Consider the following 17,297-nt stretch of genomic DNA (forward strand, 5'->3'; position numbering starts at 1 on the left):
TTATATAGTTGATTTAAAAAGCTCTGGCATGCTGTGAAGGTAAGGTACATTTTTAATCGTGGTATGGCTAAGATTGGGTACCCTATCATAACACTTAAATACTTCTTACAATTTTACTGCAAAAAATACTAGTATGCAGGATAGATGTTGAGATTTCTCAACTGCAGATTAAGATTCCTTTCTGTGTTCATGTAGTTGCTTCAGCTCTTTGTAAAAAGTATAACATCTTGCAAAAGACCCCAGCAATTGGACTAAACTGAGCGGTATTCTGATGTGCACTGATTTCAGCGTGTTATAGTGCAAGGCTTCTGTTTTGGGGAAGAGGGAATATCCTTAATTGCTGTGTTGTACTGCTTGCTCTATTTGAAAGGTGAATTTTGCTCTTAGAGAAAGCACAGCAGAACCACCTTGCTTTTAGATGTCAAAATTGACAAAAGACTATACTTAATCTAGTGCTGACTGCACAAAACATAAGTAAAACTTAATGGTTCAGTTGCAGTGAAGGTAGTATCCAGACCTCTTGTGTTCTGAATTAACGGGTCAAACGCATCCAAATTCAGTGTATAACCAATAAAATGCTGGGAATCCATAAAGTGGCAGTGCATAATCGGACTTCCAAGTATAGAAATGCTAAACAGGGAAGGTGATGCATAGTTAATGTTGGAGTTGTCAGTCAGTTGAAGGTACACGATTTGGCATTCTCTGTCCAGATATTCAAAAATGACTGAAACTGTCCTGTTTGAAAGCTGAGACAAAAAACACCCTTTTAGTGAATTCTATTCATAAAAGTTCTGTTTGTCTCAAGACTGGCCTTTTTCTTCAGCGTGTGTCTTTTTTCGTTTGTGAGCTGTATAATCTCTCTGGTGTTGACAGGTGGTTGAAGATGGATATGAATTCTTTGCTAAACGACAGTTGGTCACCCTATTCTCAGCTCCAAATTATTGTGGAGAGTTTGACAATGCAGGGGGCATGATGAGTGTGGATGAAACTCTGATGTGTTCCTTTCAGGTATGATATATTTGTACACTAAGTATTCCTGTAAGTGTTGGACAGTATAGACTGAATTAGTCTGCTTGTTGACATGCTTATGGTTAGACTGGGTTGATACATTTGAGGTACAGAAATGGTGACACAGCAGGCTGATCTCTGTGGACAGAGAAGCAGAATTACAAACCAACTATTCTGCAGACAACCGCATGAGATTTGTTGTTTTCCAAACTCCTAAGTATTAGTTACTACCTCTACTTAGATCCTCATTTCAGTGTTACTCGGGTGATTCTGTAGTCTTACCTAGTGATTGGAGTACCTAATTATGCAGACTAATGGCACCCTTTCAGTTCGGTTATTCTATTCAGGTTTTATTCTGTACTCCTCCTTGGATGTGATGTTTTCAGCTCCTTTACTCCCCACTGTCTCCCCACCCCAGCGTAATGGCAGAACTAGAGGGATTTAGAAGTAGATTTAGTTTTGCATGCTGCTGTTGTACATAGGATTCAGAAACTTGTTCATACTGTGATTTCCAGCTCCCCACCCTGTTCCTGCTGATTGAGATTTCTTGTTGGCTTAGTGGCATTTGAAACATTCTCAGCTGTCAGTGACTCAAAAGAACTTCTTTATTTTCTCTAAGATATTGAAACCATCTGAAAAGAAAGCCAAGTACCAGTATGGCGGACTGAATTCCGGACGTCCGGTCACTCCACCTCGCACAGCTAATCCACCGAAGAAGAGGTGAAGAAAGGAATATTGTAGAAACACCATCAGATCTGTCAAGGACAAAACTCCATGATACAGTATATAATAAGTGTGCACTGTAAAACCATCCAGCCATTTGACACCCTTTATGATGTCACACGTTTAACTTAAAGAGACGGGTAAAGGATCTTTATTAATTTTTCTAGTAGAAAGATGTGCGACACTGTATTGTAACAAGTATAGCTCCAAGTTCTAATATCCAGCATAGTTTAAAAAAAAAAGTATTAAAAAAAACTATTGCAACTACATATTCACACTTACCACGGTTTTTAAAGTTGACCAACATCCCAGTTAAAACTTGATGTAATAGTTAAACCAGATGAGAGCATGATGTTCCATTTGTGTAATGTGGTCTTATTGTTGCTTGATTGCTTTTATTTTGGTTATTTTGTAGCTAGAATGATGCAAATATGGTATCTAGTCATACTCCCTGGCTCTCTTTGAATTTGAAATAAGAAAGGGGCTTTTTAGAACAGCCATTGATCTTTTATCTTCCCCCTAACTTCACGTTACTCATAATAATGCCGCGCAAATATGTGCCCCCCGTTATAATGCAAAGTTTATAGTACAGTAGTGATTAAAAGGCAAACTAATTGCAACATGCCCAGACTGGATAGCTTGGCAGCCAATGTAAATTGGAACAAAAACCTGTCTTGACTTTTTAACTTAAACTGCCACACGATGAATTTGTGCACTACACTATTTTAAATTATTGACATTACACTGTGCTATGGCACTTCATTTAACTTAGGACAAAAATGGTATTGCCTATGAGTTGGTAACTTGATTATGTGGTACCTTGGCTTTAGTTTTATTAGCATGAAACACCTTTTGGCATGCTTAGCTTCCAGGTAACTCCCTACCTGCATCAGAATTCATCTTGCATAGTTCCACAGAACATGAAGATCCTTATTTGCTAAGCCTTTGACAGCTGACATTCTTTTTCGTAAGAGGGTGTATTTAAATGGATGTTCATCAGTGGACAACGGGTTGGCTGACCAGTGGTGAACTAAAACTGATAAATGAATGTCCGATGTGATTATAAGGCTTATGTCACTAAAGATTATATCCTTTGGATTTTCATGATCAAATTTCATATACTATTGTATAGACTTCTGCTTTGTAGTGTACTATAGTAGCAATAATTTCTGTACATGATCAAGAGTTATGCAGTATTTCTTTTCAGTTCTCTCCTTTCTCAAAAGGGTAAAGATTGGCAAATGGTGAGATACAGAGAAGTTTATAGTAGGATACATGAAAGGCACAGATTTGTGATGCTTTGGGATGCAATACAAAAGCTTTTATTGAATATTGTTGAATTTGTAAGATTCTTTGGGGGAAGGCTGCAGATTTATACCATTCTAAATGTGCATCAGTAGATGTAAAACTCTTGACTTCAGTATCGTCTTTGAAAATGTTAAATTGAAGATTCTGATAACTTACATTTTATGAACTGGCACATTATATAATGCGAGAGTTATATTGATTTCTGACACAGTGAGCAAGTTCTTCAAAATGGATTTAAGTCTCTTTTCTAATTCCATTTTTGTTTTAAATGCATATTTTAAATGTAGTTTTTTTCATTTAGTAAAAGTTGTCTAATTCATTTGAATGAAGTCTGACTGGTTATTTTTTACTACTGTTTACTGTTAGTCAACGATGTGGGCTTTTAAAAAAAAAAAAGCATATATGTTAATATGTTACTCATTTATGTTGGATTGGTCTGTGGTTTTGAACAATGGTTTAATTTACCCCATCTTGAAGCAAGTTGACTACATAGCATCAAACGTAGAGGTAGTTTTCATTGGTACTGATGCTTGTTCTTGCAAGTTGATGATGACAGCAGTGTGTGAGTATTGTTGGTTCTTCACGAGGTTGTTGACGAGATCTATTATGTAGACGTCGATGAGGTAACTTGGTGCTATACAGTCATTGCTTACTTGAGGTTTGGTTTTATGAGTTCTAAAATGTTTTTTGTTTTTTTTTTTTTTTGCCAAGTGCCAGCCTGTTACAAGAAATGTCATTACTGAACAGCTGGATTAACGCTTTCTTATTTTTTCCTTAGTTTCTGGAACAGTGTCTTCTGTATGAAATGTCCAGGTGTAAAGCTGTATTTGTGAGTACTTAGTGTGCTCACTTCTACAGAAGCTGCTGCGAGGGGAGAATCTTCAGGCATTCTTAAGTGTCCTAAAGAAATGGGATATTCTTGGTTTAATTTTATTATGCTATGAAGCCAGATGTAGTGGTGGTATCCTGAAGAAATGGCTGTTTTTGTATAGCACTAATCACTGACTGGCAAAGAGTTTGATTGCTTTTTTACCACTGGGTGACTGGGATGCCTGCCAACATCCTTCATCCCGTACTAGGTTAAAAATACAGGGTTTAATAATCTTAACCTCTACAGGTGTTTCTCGTATGGAATATCAAAACTAAGTCAGGAAAACAAAACATAGTGTACCAATTAAGCTTACATTTACAATGTTAGTGTAGATCTATTGCCCAATCTGGAAAAGGTAGAAATAAGAACCTGAAACTAATTATGCCCTGATAAAAAATAATTCTTGTAAAGTAATTGAGATGGTCCAGAAATCAGTAGCTTTTTATAACTCTCTTTTAATCGTGCACGAAGTCAACAACTGCAAGCAGCGTGTGCAGTTCTTACTGGAGTGTTAAATATTTGAAAGATCTGATGGAAAAGTTTGACTTCAAATACTGTGCTTTGAGGTGTAGCTACAGACCTTGTGAGACAGTAGCTACCTTGGTTTCTGATCTTTTGAACTGTCAAAGGTTTGGGGGCTATTTCAAGCATAACATAGGGTAGGTTTTTTTCTCTTACAGAGATACAAACCTGGAAAAGACAGCATGAATTTTAATCACTTTTCAAGCTTAAATCTCTTTGAAAGTCCCCCAGAAGTTGGAAAAAGTGGTGAATGCTTTATTGATTCTACAAAACATTGACATGCTAATAGTGTAATTCTCCTTGTTTCAGGCAAGACTGCATAATGGAAAACATCTATGCTACGGCAGTGTTAGTATGAATAACCAGCTGGGGGGGGAGCAGGGCAAGACTAAGGAGAAGAAAGGAAATGACCCTGCTGCCGTTAGATAACCAAAACCTCAGTCAATGTCCAAGAGATTCAGACTGGCCTAACAATGTGGGCTCCAAGTTTTCCATGGAAATTACTAATGAATTGATTGATGATAACTCTTCTGTGTAAGCATCTTGTCTGTACAGGGTTAAAATGCTGCCAAGTAGCACAGCGTTAGTGCACTGGGAAATAACAGTGTTCTGGAATGAGCTGCTAAGAGAGAAAAAAAAATAATACACCAACTGAGTATTTCTCAACTGGGTATTTCTGCCTCTTCTCCCACACCCCTTTTTCATCTGACAGTAATACCCATTCTTGGTTTCATAGTAGAGTGCAGCATGGCACACGATATCTTGTCTTTTTGCTTGTTGGTTGACAGGCTTTTTGTGATACCCAAGAGTTAGAGAAAAACCTGCTTTAATCTAATTTGAGGTGTTGCTGTAGGGAAGTTCTTTAGTCTTTCATGTTGATTGATCATTGATCTGAGTTTTTTTGTCAGGATTTCTTTTCTTACGCTTCTTAACGATGCTTTCTATGCATGGAATATTCATAATTGTTAGCTACTTTAAAGGAGGAAAAAATGCACATTTAAATACAGTTGTGATCGTTATGTTGCTGTAACACAGCACTGTCTCCACATGGGTAGGCTTGTTTGTACTGATCTGATCTATTTCCAGAAAATGATGGAGGAAATAGACTCGCTGAAAACACTCTAACCGGTCTTACATTAGTGGGCTGTGTTGTTTGCTACATCTAGACACACAGAAGTACTTCTGGACTCAAGTTTGAAATGGTCTCATTCATTGTTTCTGACTTTTTTTGCAGTGTGACTATGCAAATGTACTGCTAGGTGTCAGCAAGCTTCATGTTCCTATTAGGAAGACTGTTTGTACCATCTTATCCATAAAGGACTTACTAGCTATGTATGATCCTGCTTGTAGTATCCTGGTGCAGTGCTTTGCTTTGTTCTTACTTTCCTGGGAAACTGTGGCTGGAAAGTCTTCAGACCTTTGTTATTTTTGTTTCCTTTTTGTGGAAGGATTTTGTTGTTAGTATGCTACATCACTATTTTAAGGTTCTTTTGAAGATAAAGATCCTGCTTGCTTTTATAGCTGTCTCCAGAACTCCTAGGGCCTGTGCAGTCTTCTGCTGCATTTCTGTCAAGAGATGATAGAAACAGGAGTTGATGAGCAGGAAGATATTCTTTATATGAAGAAGAGATCCCATCTGTGGCTTATCTTTGAAGTCCAAGAGGATATTGCTGTCGTACTGTGGAAGCTGTCAGCTGAAATTACTGCAGCAGTAGGTGGTTAGTTTAGGATGGATAAACACATTTTTCTCTCTCTAGTAATGGAAATATGACAGACATTGCTGCTACCAAATATGGTTTGAACTGAAAGTGAACCGAGGAGCTCGGTTTGGGATAGCTGGAATTTTCAGATTATGTAGATTACAAACATGAGCATCCCAGGGTTGGCCTTTGTTGTAAAGCTCAAAAGGTTAACGAAAAAAAAAACACGGGACCTTCTTTGTGGAGGCTTGCGTAGCTAATAGTTGTAAAAACCTAGCCTTTAAACTGGTGTTTCATTTCTTCCTGGCAAACTGTTGGAGTCGTATCTGTGGCTGGTATATCTGGAACGTTCCTTGCAGTCAGGTTTGTGAGAGAGGAATGCATTTTACACAGACCCGACAGGTAGCATTACAGCTTAGCAAAGCACAGAAGCAAAGCGATACTGTCAATATTGTATTGCTCTTCAACTGGTTTGAATTGTAACTTGGTTCATGATTGACATGTCTCCTTTGTAATGTACGTGAAGCTACGTGTGAATATTTGGCTTCAGATAGTCTGGTGGAAAAATCAAGAGCAAGAAAATGTCTCCTTATGTTGGAGCAGAGGTGACTACAGCACAACATGTTTTGGATGTCTGTCTCGGTCCGCATGGGCTAATCATGTTCTTCAGAGAATAGTGTAATTTTAATGCAAAACAGAACCGAGCTGAAGTTGATGTTTCAGTGCATATTTAAATACCAGTTCTTTGTGCATCTGAGGAGGCCTGACTGTTAGAAGGACTGCATACTAAGCACGTAGTCCTGCTTATCAATAGCAAAAAGCAATTCAGTGAAACAATGCCAGGCTTGAAATATTTGGGCATAGCCTTTGATGTTTTTCTCTTCTGTACTCTGTTTGCTTCTGCTAATTAGCAGGAGCATTTTTCAAGGGCACGCTTGGTGCATCTGTGTGATTTTTCAGAAACTGATTTTGCTTGCTTTATTCCAAAGGTTGACCAAGGTTTTGATGGCAGCATCAAACCAGGTGGCTGCACACAGCTCGTGGGCTTATAACCAAACATTCTTCTTACTGCTTTTATCAGATGATCAAAGCTGAAGGAACCTCAAACCGTGTTGGACTGAACACTCGAAAACCACATGACAGTAAGTCAGTGTTGGGACAATAAATGAGTTACCAAGATAAGCTGCAAACCTGGTACTGTGTGTTGTTACAGGCCTGCCAGGTTCTCATCTTCCAGGGATTTCTAGAACTGGTACTGCCTTGAAGATCCCTCAAGTTGTTAAGAAACACTCAAAATTATCCCGTTATTTGTTCTGTATGTGCCTTGTTAAAATAAATAATCTCAATGTGTTCATTGGTAATAAGGACAAAATTTCATTCTGTTTTCCACTGTCCTGCTTTAACTCCAGTTAATCCCTATACCTGTATGTTCAAAGACATGAGAATGAAAAAGCAATTCAAAAGAAGCTTTCCACCTGACCGTTGCCAATATGTGGTTATAGTAATCTCTTCCAAGGAAAACTGGTTACTGTATTGAAACAGCCTGAACACCTGGAGCTTTAGTCTGTGTACTACAGGTGGCCTGGCCCAGCCCCTTTCCTGGGTTCTGCTGCCTTATATAATTGTATCTGCAGATGAAGCTTTGTGTTTAGCTTACTGCAACCTCAAATCTTTGGAGCAACTGTATCAGAAAGCAGGTGCTAACTAGATCCAGCTGCTAATAAAGATCAGAAAAGGCTATTCTGTGTCTTCAGGTGGAGATAAAGGTTTTATGGTAAGATGAGAATAGCATAGTATTCCCTGGCAGAGCTCTACAAACAAGCAGCACACAAATGTCCTGTTGAAGTGTGATAGGCATGCCCAAAGGGTAAGTTTCAGTGTTTGAACTTTATTCTGAGTTACTGTTGAATGCAGGAAGCAAAGCAGATAGGCAGGATTACAGTTCTCTGGTCTCTTACAGATAAGTCATTGGAAAATACTGAATTATATTTGCGGAAAGCAGAATAACGTAGTGAAGTCTTCTCCCCGCTTTGGCAGAAAGTTCTGCCTGCTCATGTTGCTTTAAAGGTTTGAATTTTTGGGATGTGAGAGAATATTCTGGATGCATCTCTAATTATTTAAAAGGCTTAGCTGGGGGGAAAGAAAAGTATCTTGTGGACAAACTGGTGTAGCTTATAACACAATGTTGATTTAAAAAAAAAAGTGCAAAGGACATTAGCCTTGGTGAGTAAATATTTTCCAGTGTAATGATTTTCCCCATTTTGCTTTGAAGTCCCAACCTACATATGGTGTGGTAGGTACAACTGCTTCACATTGCTCCCTCTGGATACTTTTTAGCAGCATTTGTGGCATCTTATTCTTGTTGAATATCAGGGCATGTATAAATCAGCAATTTCCTTTAGCTACCCCACAAATACTTTATATTTACTTTTTGGGTTGCTATTCCTGAGCAAGCTTTTACACCTTCGTCAAAGATAGAATGTGCAATTTCTGTGAAATGCTGGGAGAGGGAACATGTTACAAGAATTACGTTTTAATAGATATCTTAATTACACCTTTACCACATCTCTAGGAAAACAGATCTTATTAAGAGCGTGGGCTGCAAGGCTGAAGGCCCCAATCTGTTGAAGGATTGATAGTAAACACCTTATTCCTTTCCTACTTAAGGCTCTTACCTCGAGGTACAACAACAAGCAACCGATATGCTGGCCTTGGAGGCTTTTGTCTTGCCTTTACCACCTAGGATAAGAAGATGCATCCTATTCCTTGAATCTCTTGTTTGTACTAATTCTGTTTAAAGGCAGTTATGAAAAGGACCCCGTCCGGTTGACGTTTTCTTTGTAATTGCTCTAGCACGCAGATGCCATCTAGTGGTTGGAGCTCAGTGGATGAAAAGCTGCAGAACTGGCGTTTTACTGCATGTTTATCCAGCACCCGTCTGATAGGCAAACCTCTCCTGTTCGGCACTGGAATATATCCACAGTGCTTGGCTTCATAAGAGCTCAGAGCTTGCTGCATTGAAACTAGGCTTCCCTCGGTAAGAAGTACAGATTTAGTTCCTGTACGTCTGATAGATCTCCAAGTCTGTTAAAATTATCTGCGGATTCTGAAGGGGAAAAAGAAGAAAATCAAAGCTGCCATGGAAATCATAGAAAAGAATGACCTCTTAGGCTTTGTCACACTAGATGAAGGTTTCTGTACCCAATCCTGACTGGTTCTCTGGTCTTCCTCAAAACCATGAGTGTGATTCTTGCCCCTGTGGGTAAGCTACAGTGGTAAGTTGGGGTTTTAGCCCTTTGTGGGCCATGTGGAACTGCAGGAAGTTTGTATGGGCCCACTCATTCCTATCTTTGTGCTTGCCCTAAAGTGTTAGGCCCTGTCGGCTCCCCTAGGGGCCTGTCTCTGCTCACCCACGTATGGGTTATGGGCCTCTTCACAGGAAATAGTTGGGTTTGGACAGTTGCTCAGCCCTTCCAGTTCAAGTGTGATCACTCAGCACAGGGGGCTTCACTTGAAATTACACGGCCCCCTGACCTGTGCTTTTCTATGGCACAGACAAAAGGCACGTGTAAAGCTGGAAGGGTGTGATAACTCTCAAAAAGGTGTTTCAGCAAAGTCTAAGCTCAGAACAAGCAGATCCTTGCAGCCTTCTGCTGAAATAAACACCTCTAAGTATCTGCACCTGATGAGCAGTATGCATTTGTTATAAAAGGTGTTCAGCTTTTGTAGCTGTATCTGATAGTTGCAATCGAATAATGGCTTGTCCTCGGGGCCCCAGCATGTTGGCTCAAGGTAATAAAGCAGGCTGGGAGGAAATGAAGTGCAGAAGTTGTGGCCAGCTTGGGGAGATGGGATTGAGTGTGCCTTGTGGGGCACTGCTGGGAATCATGCAGTCACTTGTCTGTTGCGTACTTATGCCCGTCAGGTGTGAGAATGTCCCCATGCAGAGCTGCATGTTCTTTTTTTTTTTTTTTTTTTAGCTGGTAATGGAGACATTTTAAGGTAAGGATTAAAGTATTTCTTCATGTAGATGAACTGCTCTCTAAGAAATATGCTCGCTCGTTCAGTGCTTGATACAGACGTTTGTCCGAGGTATCAAAACGGCCAGGAGGTGGCATCTGTGTACCACGAGTAAGAAAAGCGTTAGCACATCAGGCAGAGCCTGCAAGGGGGCGGGTTTGCTGTCAGGGCTCTGTCAGTGCTTGCTTAGTCACCCATGTCTGTACAAGCAAGCTTCGTTAGGAGAAGTGCTGTGTCCTTATATTACTAGTCTAAATCGAGAACTAATTATTTGAGAGCAGTTATGGTGAGGTATTTTTGAGGTGATTGGACACTTCATGTTCACACACAGTTACTCCAGCTGTATTTGTGTGGTTATGATTTATGCACGTAAATTTTTTATAGGTCACTTATCTCCCTAGTCATTGTTTGACAACTAGCGTCCTTTTCTTCATAAAAGAAAACCCAAGTGGCTGCAACTGATGATAGTAATGCATTATGAATAAATGTTTGTGCTGCAAATACAATAAACTCCTGCCCCCTCTTCACGTTGAAGTAGTCTGTAAGCAACAATTACTTAAGCAATAAGTACAATCACAATCTTTTATGGTAAATAAGTGTCATGGTAGAAAACAAAAACAGCAAGGGACTTTAACAAAGTGCTTGTGAGGATTTGAGTGAACATGCGAGTTCCTGACTCAGGCCTGCGGTCAGGGTTAGTTGCCTACTTGATGCCCGTTCTATACAACATAGGCTGCAATGGCCAGCATTTCCTAAGGAAGATTTTTTTATTATTATTATTTTTTTTTGCATGGAACTTTTCCAAAATTAGGTTCTTGCTCAATCTTTATCTGATTTCTTTATTTCTTCCTTCATGTTAACCTTTTCAAAGAATGAGCGATAATAAATACGCTTTCTCTGCCAATATCACAGGAGCTGCTTTGTTCTGGTGTGTTTGCTGACCCGTGAATAGCACTCGGAAGCAGAAAACACGCAGTTTCACAGCAGTGCTGTCTCATTGACAGTAGCACTGACCTGCTGCAGGGTTAATGTACAGCGTCCTAATTGACCTAGATTAGCTGCTCATCTTCCTACGCTAACAGCTACTGGACATTAACCTGTTCTGTTTCTACTTGTAACCGATGCCTTCAATCAAAACAGGACCATTGTGAGACATGAAAATCATGCTCCTTGCTCAGCATTGTTACCAGCACCAGGAGGTGACCTGTGCTATGCTAGGGTGTGTGTTTGGCATGCTATAGTGGTCTTGCACATGGCTGATAGATTATTTTTATGAAGGCTGGGGATGAACACACTGTGGATTCTTCTCACTGGAGTCCCTTGTTAATGTCCTGGTGCTCCTAGCAGCTGTGGAAGATCCCACGTCAACACGTCTGTGAGGTATGAGTTGAACTTCTGAAACTTCACGAGATGCTTTTTGCTATTCCTGTCAACAAGCTTCACATGACTGTAACTCTCTGAAACCTGATTTTCCATTTGTTGTGTATCCGTCCCCATTCCTTAGAAAAGCAGCATGTCTTCGATGTCAGTAACCCATGTTATGGGGTTATTGTACATCTTTCCATGTAGGAGATTGCACATGATGCCTTGTGCAACTTAACCAGAGAAAAAAATGGAGAGTGAAAACGTGGGAAGGATACATGTGTATTTTTGAAGTAGGCACCTCAGCCTACTGGAAAGTAGGAGTCTCATGGTTTTTACTGGAAAACACTCAAAACTCTTATTTGAAATAATATTTGAAAGTATTTTCATAAGTTTCCCTGTAGGGAAAATAAAAAGTGGTGTGATGCAGTTGGTGCTTACCTCTTGTTTGAGTAAGGCTGAATTTTTTTTTTTCCTTGCAGGAAAATGATGTGTGACTTCAACCAGCTTTAGTGTGTCTGTTTTGGGAGTACTAAGCTTTGTAGGCCTGGTGGGACGTGAGCTGCTTGTATAGTTCCCTACCTACTTAAAGCCTTGTTCTTTATTCTTATGAACACTTCATCCTGAGAAGCTGCATTTATTTCTATTGCCTCTGCTCCCTATTTATTGGATTGTGGCCTCCGGTGACGTCCTCCCTTTACGTGCAGGTGTGAGTGGTGTTTGTAGGTCTATGTGCATATTCTGACTCTTCCCTTGGAGTGGAAATTAGGGTGGCAAGTCTGAGAACCAGTCGCCCCTGACACCGAACCTTATTAAAAACAGATTTATCATATAGGGTCTAATTGCAGTAACATATGGTCAAGGTGATGTTTGCATGTTCTGTGGTGTGTTAGCAAGTGTCTTACTGGTATCCAGGCTACCAATTTTACAACTGTTCAAGTAGAGGTGGCTATGATTGGTAGTATTGTTCTATAAACAATACAGCAGTGTGAACAATGCCAAGAACATATGCCTCTGAGATGTGAGATGCCATGCATCCTGGCCAAAAAAGTAGATAGTGACCTTTAATATGAAGAGTTCAAAGGATATGCCTTAGCTTGTTTAAATTTGAGCTGCTGCAGTTTAGGAAAATAGCATACAGAAACTTCTCGTGCTCCTTAAGAGGAAATACTTGCTTGAGCTCTGTGATCTGTACCAAGGATGTATTGCTACCTGATATCATTTATATCACGTCTGTTTTTCTCCCACTTTCTCCACCAAGAAAGGCTTGTTCTGGTAAAATGGTGACATCTTCTGTTAACGCTTAGTATTTCTCAAGAATTCAGTGTCCATCAGAAAGAGTCACTTGCATTGAAAACAAAACAAAACCACCTCTGGAAACAGAAGAAAAAAACAGGGCTGTTTTCAGTGCCAGGTGGCTTGTGTACCAGGCTCTCTTCATCACTGTCAGGTGATGTTCCTAAGAACTATGGAGATGCTGTTAGTTAGAAAAAGAAGTTTGGACAACAAGTCTAAACACCTGAGTAGTTCAGTCTACGTACCCTGGTAGTAGCACTTTTCCAAACTTCCTTGGCTTCCTCCTACAAAGTCTGTAGCTCTAATGTAAGTTGTTACCTTCTCATGCTTCTGTTGTGACAGTTTGCACCCTATTTCTGATAAGGGTTAAGCAAGGTTTATTTTAGGAATATTAACTGTAGTCATATACCATCTACCGTTGCTTCCTGGGCTTACAAGCATGTGTTTTTCTGTGTGAATATTTCCTCTATGGTGATAACTTTAACCATTAGTTGACAAGTATGAGTATTGATTTTTAAGCAAGGGATATCTTGCAGTAGGTGATTGTCCTGTATCACGTACTACTCCAATTCCAGCCATTTGCTTAGCAGGTGTTTCAGAGCAGGACTCTGGTAGCTTGTCAGGCACATTAAATGTTTGTTGACTTCAGTATAGTGAAAGACTTTTATGTAGTCACCAGACTATTCATTCTGGATACAGCTGGTTTTCTGTAGTTGATAACTCTTGAGATATTATTTCACTAATAAATAGCAAATGTTATTCTATAAAAAAAGCAAGGGGCTTCTGTTGATTCCCATAAGTCTTAAGCAGAACATAAATGCTCAGGTTTCATTTCAGAAATCCCATGCACAGCAGTTTTGCGTTTGTGAGGAGTCAGCCTCATTTCCATGAAGGTAATGGTAGTAAAGATTAAATGGTGAGCTCTAACTTCTTGATTCCTACCATGCAACACATGTCACTGAATGGACATGGAAAGCCTTCAGGTAGCTAAGTGGATGCACAAAGTGTCCTGGGCACTGGAAAAATGTTAATTTTCAATGTTACCCATTCCAAGTGTGAAGCTTTCAGTGCTGTGATGGTCACACACTGAGGCAGGCCAGGCGACTGAGTCAGCTTTCTGGCTGGAACACCCCGTGGATCACTAACATAGTGGTGTCCAAAAAAAAAACAACAGGAGGACAAAGCCATCTATTTGGCTTAGAGTTGATCCACAACTGCATGGAATCAACCTTTTATTGAACATAAAAGTCTCATTTAAAGCTTCTCTGATTAGTATCTGCAAACTTTTATTGGATCCCAACAAAAGCATGTCAGAGTGTGTATTCATTGAAGCATGCCAAACAACTTTTTTCATGGATGGTGGCAAAAGAGCAGCAAGTAAAAGGGCTACAGTTGCTCATTTGGAACAAAGCTAAAAGATAAGATCTGGATTTGTTTTTTGTTTTTTTTTTTTTTTTTTTTTTTGCTTGTACTTTATCCTTGGGATTTCTGAAAGCAGCTGGAACTTCTGCTAAAGAGAAATAGGGTCTGGCTGACTTCGGCTGAGATGTGTGCTGTTCTGCTTGTGCCAGCTGAGCCCTTGCTCCCAGAGGAAGAGTCCACCCTGTGCCAGAGCAAAGCCCAGATCTCCACGGGAGTCCAGGAGCCCTGGCAGGAGATGGTGCCCAGAACCTTTGCACCCCGAACTGGCCCTGCCAACAGCATCTTCCTTCTTGAGCTGCTTCTCTGCCACAGGTACTGTTGTGTACACCACTGCTGCCTCTGTGCTCTTACATCTTTCTGTCTGGGTTTCCACTGGTGCAAACCAGGACAAGGTTAGGTGTAATCTTACTAGGGAAAGGTCAGTGTCCTTTGCCACATCCCACTGATTTTTACCTAAGAAGAACTTCTAACACTACATGACACTTCCTACGTAACCATGAAATGAGAAAGTATCCTTAATAGTTGATTGCTGTAATAGATACCCCTAGTACTTAATAGGTCTGTTCGCATCAAGCCCACACCTCAATCTGTTTCTGTTGTCCTAGATGTTCTGTTGGTATTTGCAAGTCTGCAGCAAGATGAATGAATTGCAGACAGCAGAAATCCTCTGCCCTCTCACTATTGGTGTAACTTCTTGTGCACAGCAGGGTCTCCTCTGTAGTATGGAAAGGATGCATGTAGATGTCTGGTAAATGGCCTTTTGACACAGATGGAAGATTGTGTCAAAGTAAAAATCATCTATCAAAGGCTAATAATAAAATCTCACAACAGCTGTATGGTAATGCTTGGCTCTGTTCTCTATCTATCTTGAGTTTACTTATGTGGATGTGGCTGGGAATCCTGACAGAATGGTAAATGCTTTTAGAAGGAGGGTGCATAATGTGACCTATGCAACTTGCATAGTCATAAATTGCCCTTAAAGTTGCAACTTCCAGTCAAGCTCTTGACCAACAGCTCCTCACATTGTAGTCATCCCGTTCTGCATCCGACAGCTGTACCAGATGAACTCTAGGAAAGTTGCCCCAAAGTCTAATGCTATATTTAAGAGAAAAAAAGATGACCTGGAAACCTCAGGAACCTAAAGATAAGCCTAGGTTCATCTTGAAAGAGAGAACCTTCTTACAACAGAGCAGCCGACTACCTTCTCCTGAAAGGAAGGGGCTTCCTCTGAAGGGAAAGTGCCTTTTGGCAGGTGACATCCAGTAGAGCTTATCTGAGCTAGCAAAAGTAGAAGCTGCATTTAGAGACTGTGCATCTTGTATCTTGTAAACATCCACTGACATGGGAAGAGCAGTTTCTGCCACCTCACCCCTCATTAAAGTGGCTTGGAAGCATCTGAGGTGAGCTTTTCATGCTCTTGGGGACTGTATTTGTGTTGGAACCTCTGTAAGGTATACGAGGAAGATTATGCCTGTGAGGGGTGAGTCCCAACACAGCCTTGAGCAGTGAGAATTCTTACTCAAGCAGGCAGCTGGCTGCTCTCCTGTGAGGCTCTTCTATAAGGAAGGGGAAAAAAGCTGCAAGGTAAACCTGACTATCTTCAAGTTGCTGCATGCTCTGTCCCAGAAAGACACTCTCTTGTTGAAGAGGAAACAGGGTGATACTGCCCCCTTCCTCTCTGTAATACTTCCAGCAGTGAGCAGAATCTGCTTCATCAGCCTTTCACCCATCGCTATCTGGGGACTTTATATCTGTTGGTAAAATATTGTGGCCTTCTCCACATACAGACTCAGCTTTTGCAGAGTCCACAGACAGTAGGAATTATCAGTTTCAAAGATGAATTTGTTTAAAAAGTCAGACTGGCTTGGAGCGGAAGGGAGGGGAAGATCACCTTCTGCTTAGGCAATCAACCTCTACGACATCAGTTGTGTGCCAATGGGATATAATTGAAGATTTGAAACATTTTGCTGTACATGTATTTTTTTTTTTTTCTAGAGGGTAAAATCATACAAAAGAGGAGGCTTTGTGCAGATGGGAGAACCAACTGGAGATGAAAGTGAAACCAGAAACGTCGTTGTTCTGAGTGGTGCTATCATCCTCTAATTTCAGTACTGCTTTTAAAGCCAATAGCTGTTCGTCGAGGTAGGGTTCAGGCTGCTGTTGCATTAGCGTTTGATAGTTCTGCATTATTTAAAAGTGGTGTAGAAACAGCTGTATAAATCAGCCTTCCAGATCAATTTATTAGACCACATTCTTCAGGTAGTTAAGGTAGAAGGAAGCTTTTAAATGGATTAGCAGTCTTTAATCCTTTCAAACACTGATTCACTGGAGCATCTAAATGTGTTCTAAATTTTAAGCCCAGAAGTAGTTCCTTTTCAATCATGGGGACTATTTGTGTACTGAACTTCAAGAAACTGTCCAAGCACTTATCCAAATTAGGATCATAAATAGGGATTCTTTGGTGTGTCAGTGCAGTACATGTATGCTGGTCCTAATCTTTTCTTGACTGTTTCTCATCTTTATTCTTGTTGTGCATGCTTTCCCCAGTCAGCAACTTGAGCCCCTGCCTGTCTGATACTTTCTTGAAAAGCTATTGGTCCCTTAAGGCTTAGCAAAGCAGTGTTTTGTCACACATTCCACCCATGCCTGTCTTTAAAATAAACTTTTTTTTCTCCATTGTTCTTCGACCTCAGCAAAATTATATGGCTGCAGCTGGAAGCAGCGCTTGTGTTATGGCCTATTATTTCATCCCCCAAATTTGTCATTGGTTTTAAGATCAGTTACATGCATATATGCTCAGATGCAGCCATGGTACACTCTTCCATCGTGTGCACCACTGTTTAAGAGTGAATGTCAAAGAGGAAGCAGATGCTCTCCAAAGGTTATGACTTCTGAGCCTTATAGACAAGTGTCCCCAGCCCTTTCCAATATATTCTGTGTATTATTGATCTTGCTAACACTTGTACAGTTGCCCGCAGGCTCAGTTCTGCAGCCTGTTCTCAGGATTTCCCATAACTCAAATGCCTGATTAGCTATTGTTTGTCCTTCAAATGCAGCATTTAAAA

General features: G+C 40.3%; 1 protein-coding gene across 2 annotated transcripts in view; it reads left to right on the top strand.

Moving 5' to 3' along the window:
- PPP1CB (protein phosphatase 1 catalytic subunit beta) overlaps positions 1–3,364 on the top strand; it is a 28,825-nt gene extending 25,461 nt beyond the window's left edge. For both annotated transcript variants that reach the window (XM_084514855.1, XM_084514856.1), the window contains exons 7-8: positions 874–1,008; positions 1,628–3,364. In XM_084514855.1, the coding sequence (XP_084370981.1) occupies positions 874–1,008; positions 1,628–1,732 (240 nt within the window). In that variant the 3' untranslated portion in view covers positions 1,733–3,364. The remainder of the gene's footprint in view (positions 1–873; positions 1,009–1,627) is intronic.
- Positions 3,365–17,297: the final 13,933 nt, after the last annotated feature.

Source organism: Aythya ferina (assembly GCF_964211825.1).
Source record: "Aythya ferina genome assembly, chromosome: 3".
Taxonomy (NCBI): domain Eukaryota; kingdom Metazoa; phylum Chordata; class Aves; order Anseriformes; family Anatidae; genus Aythya; species Aythya ferina.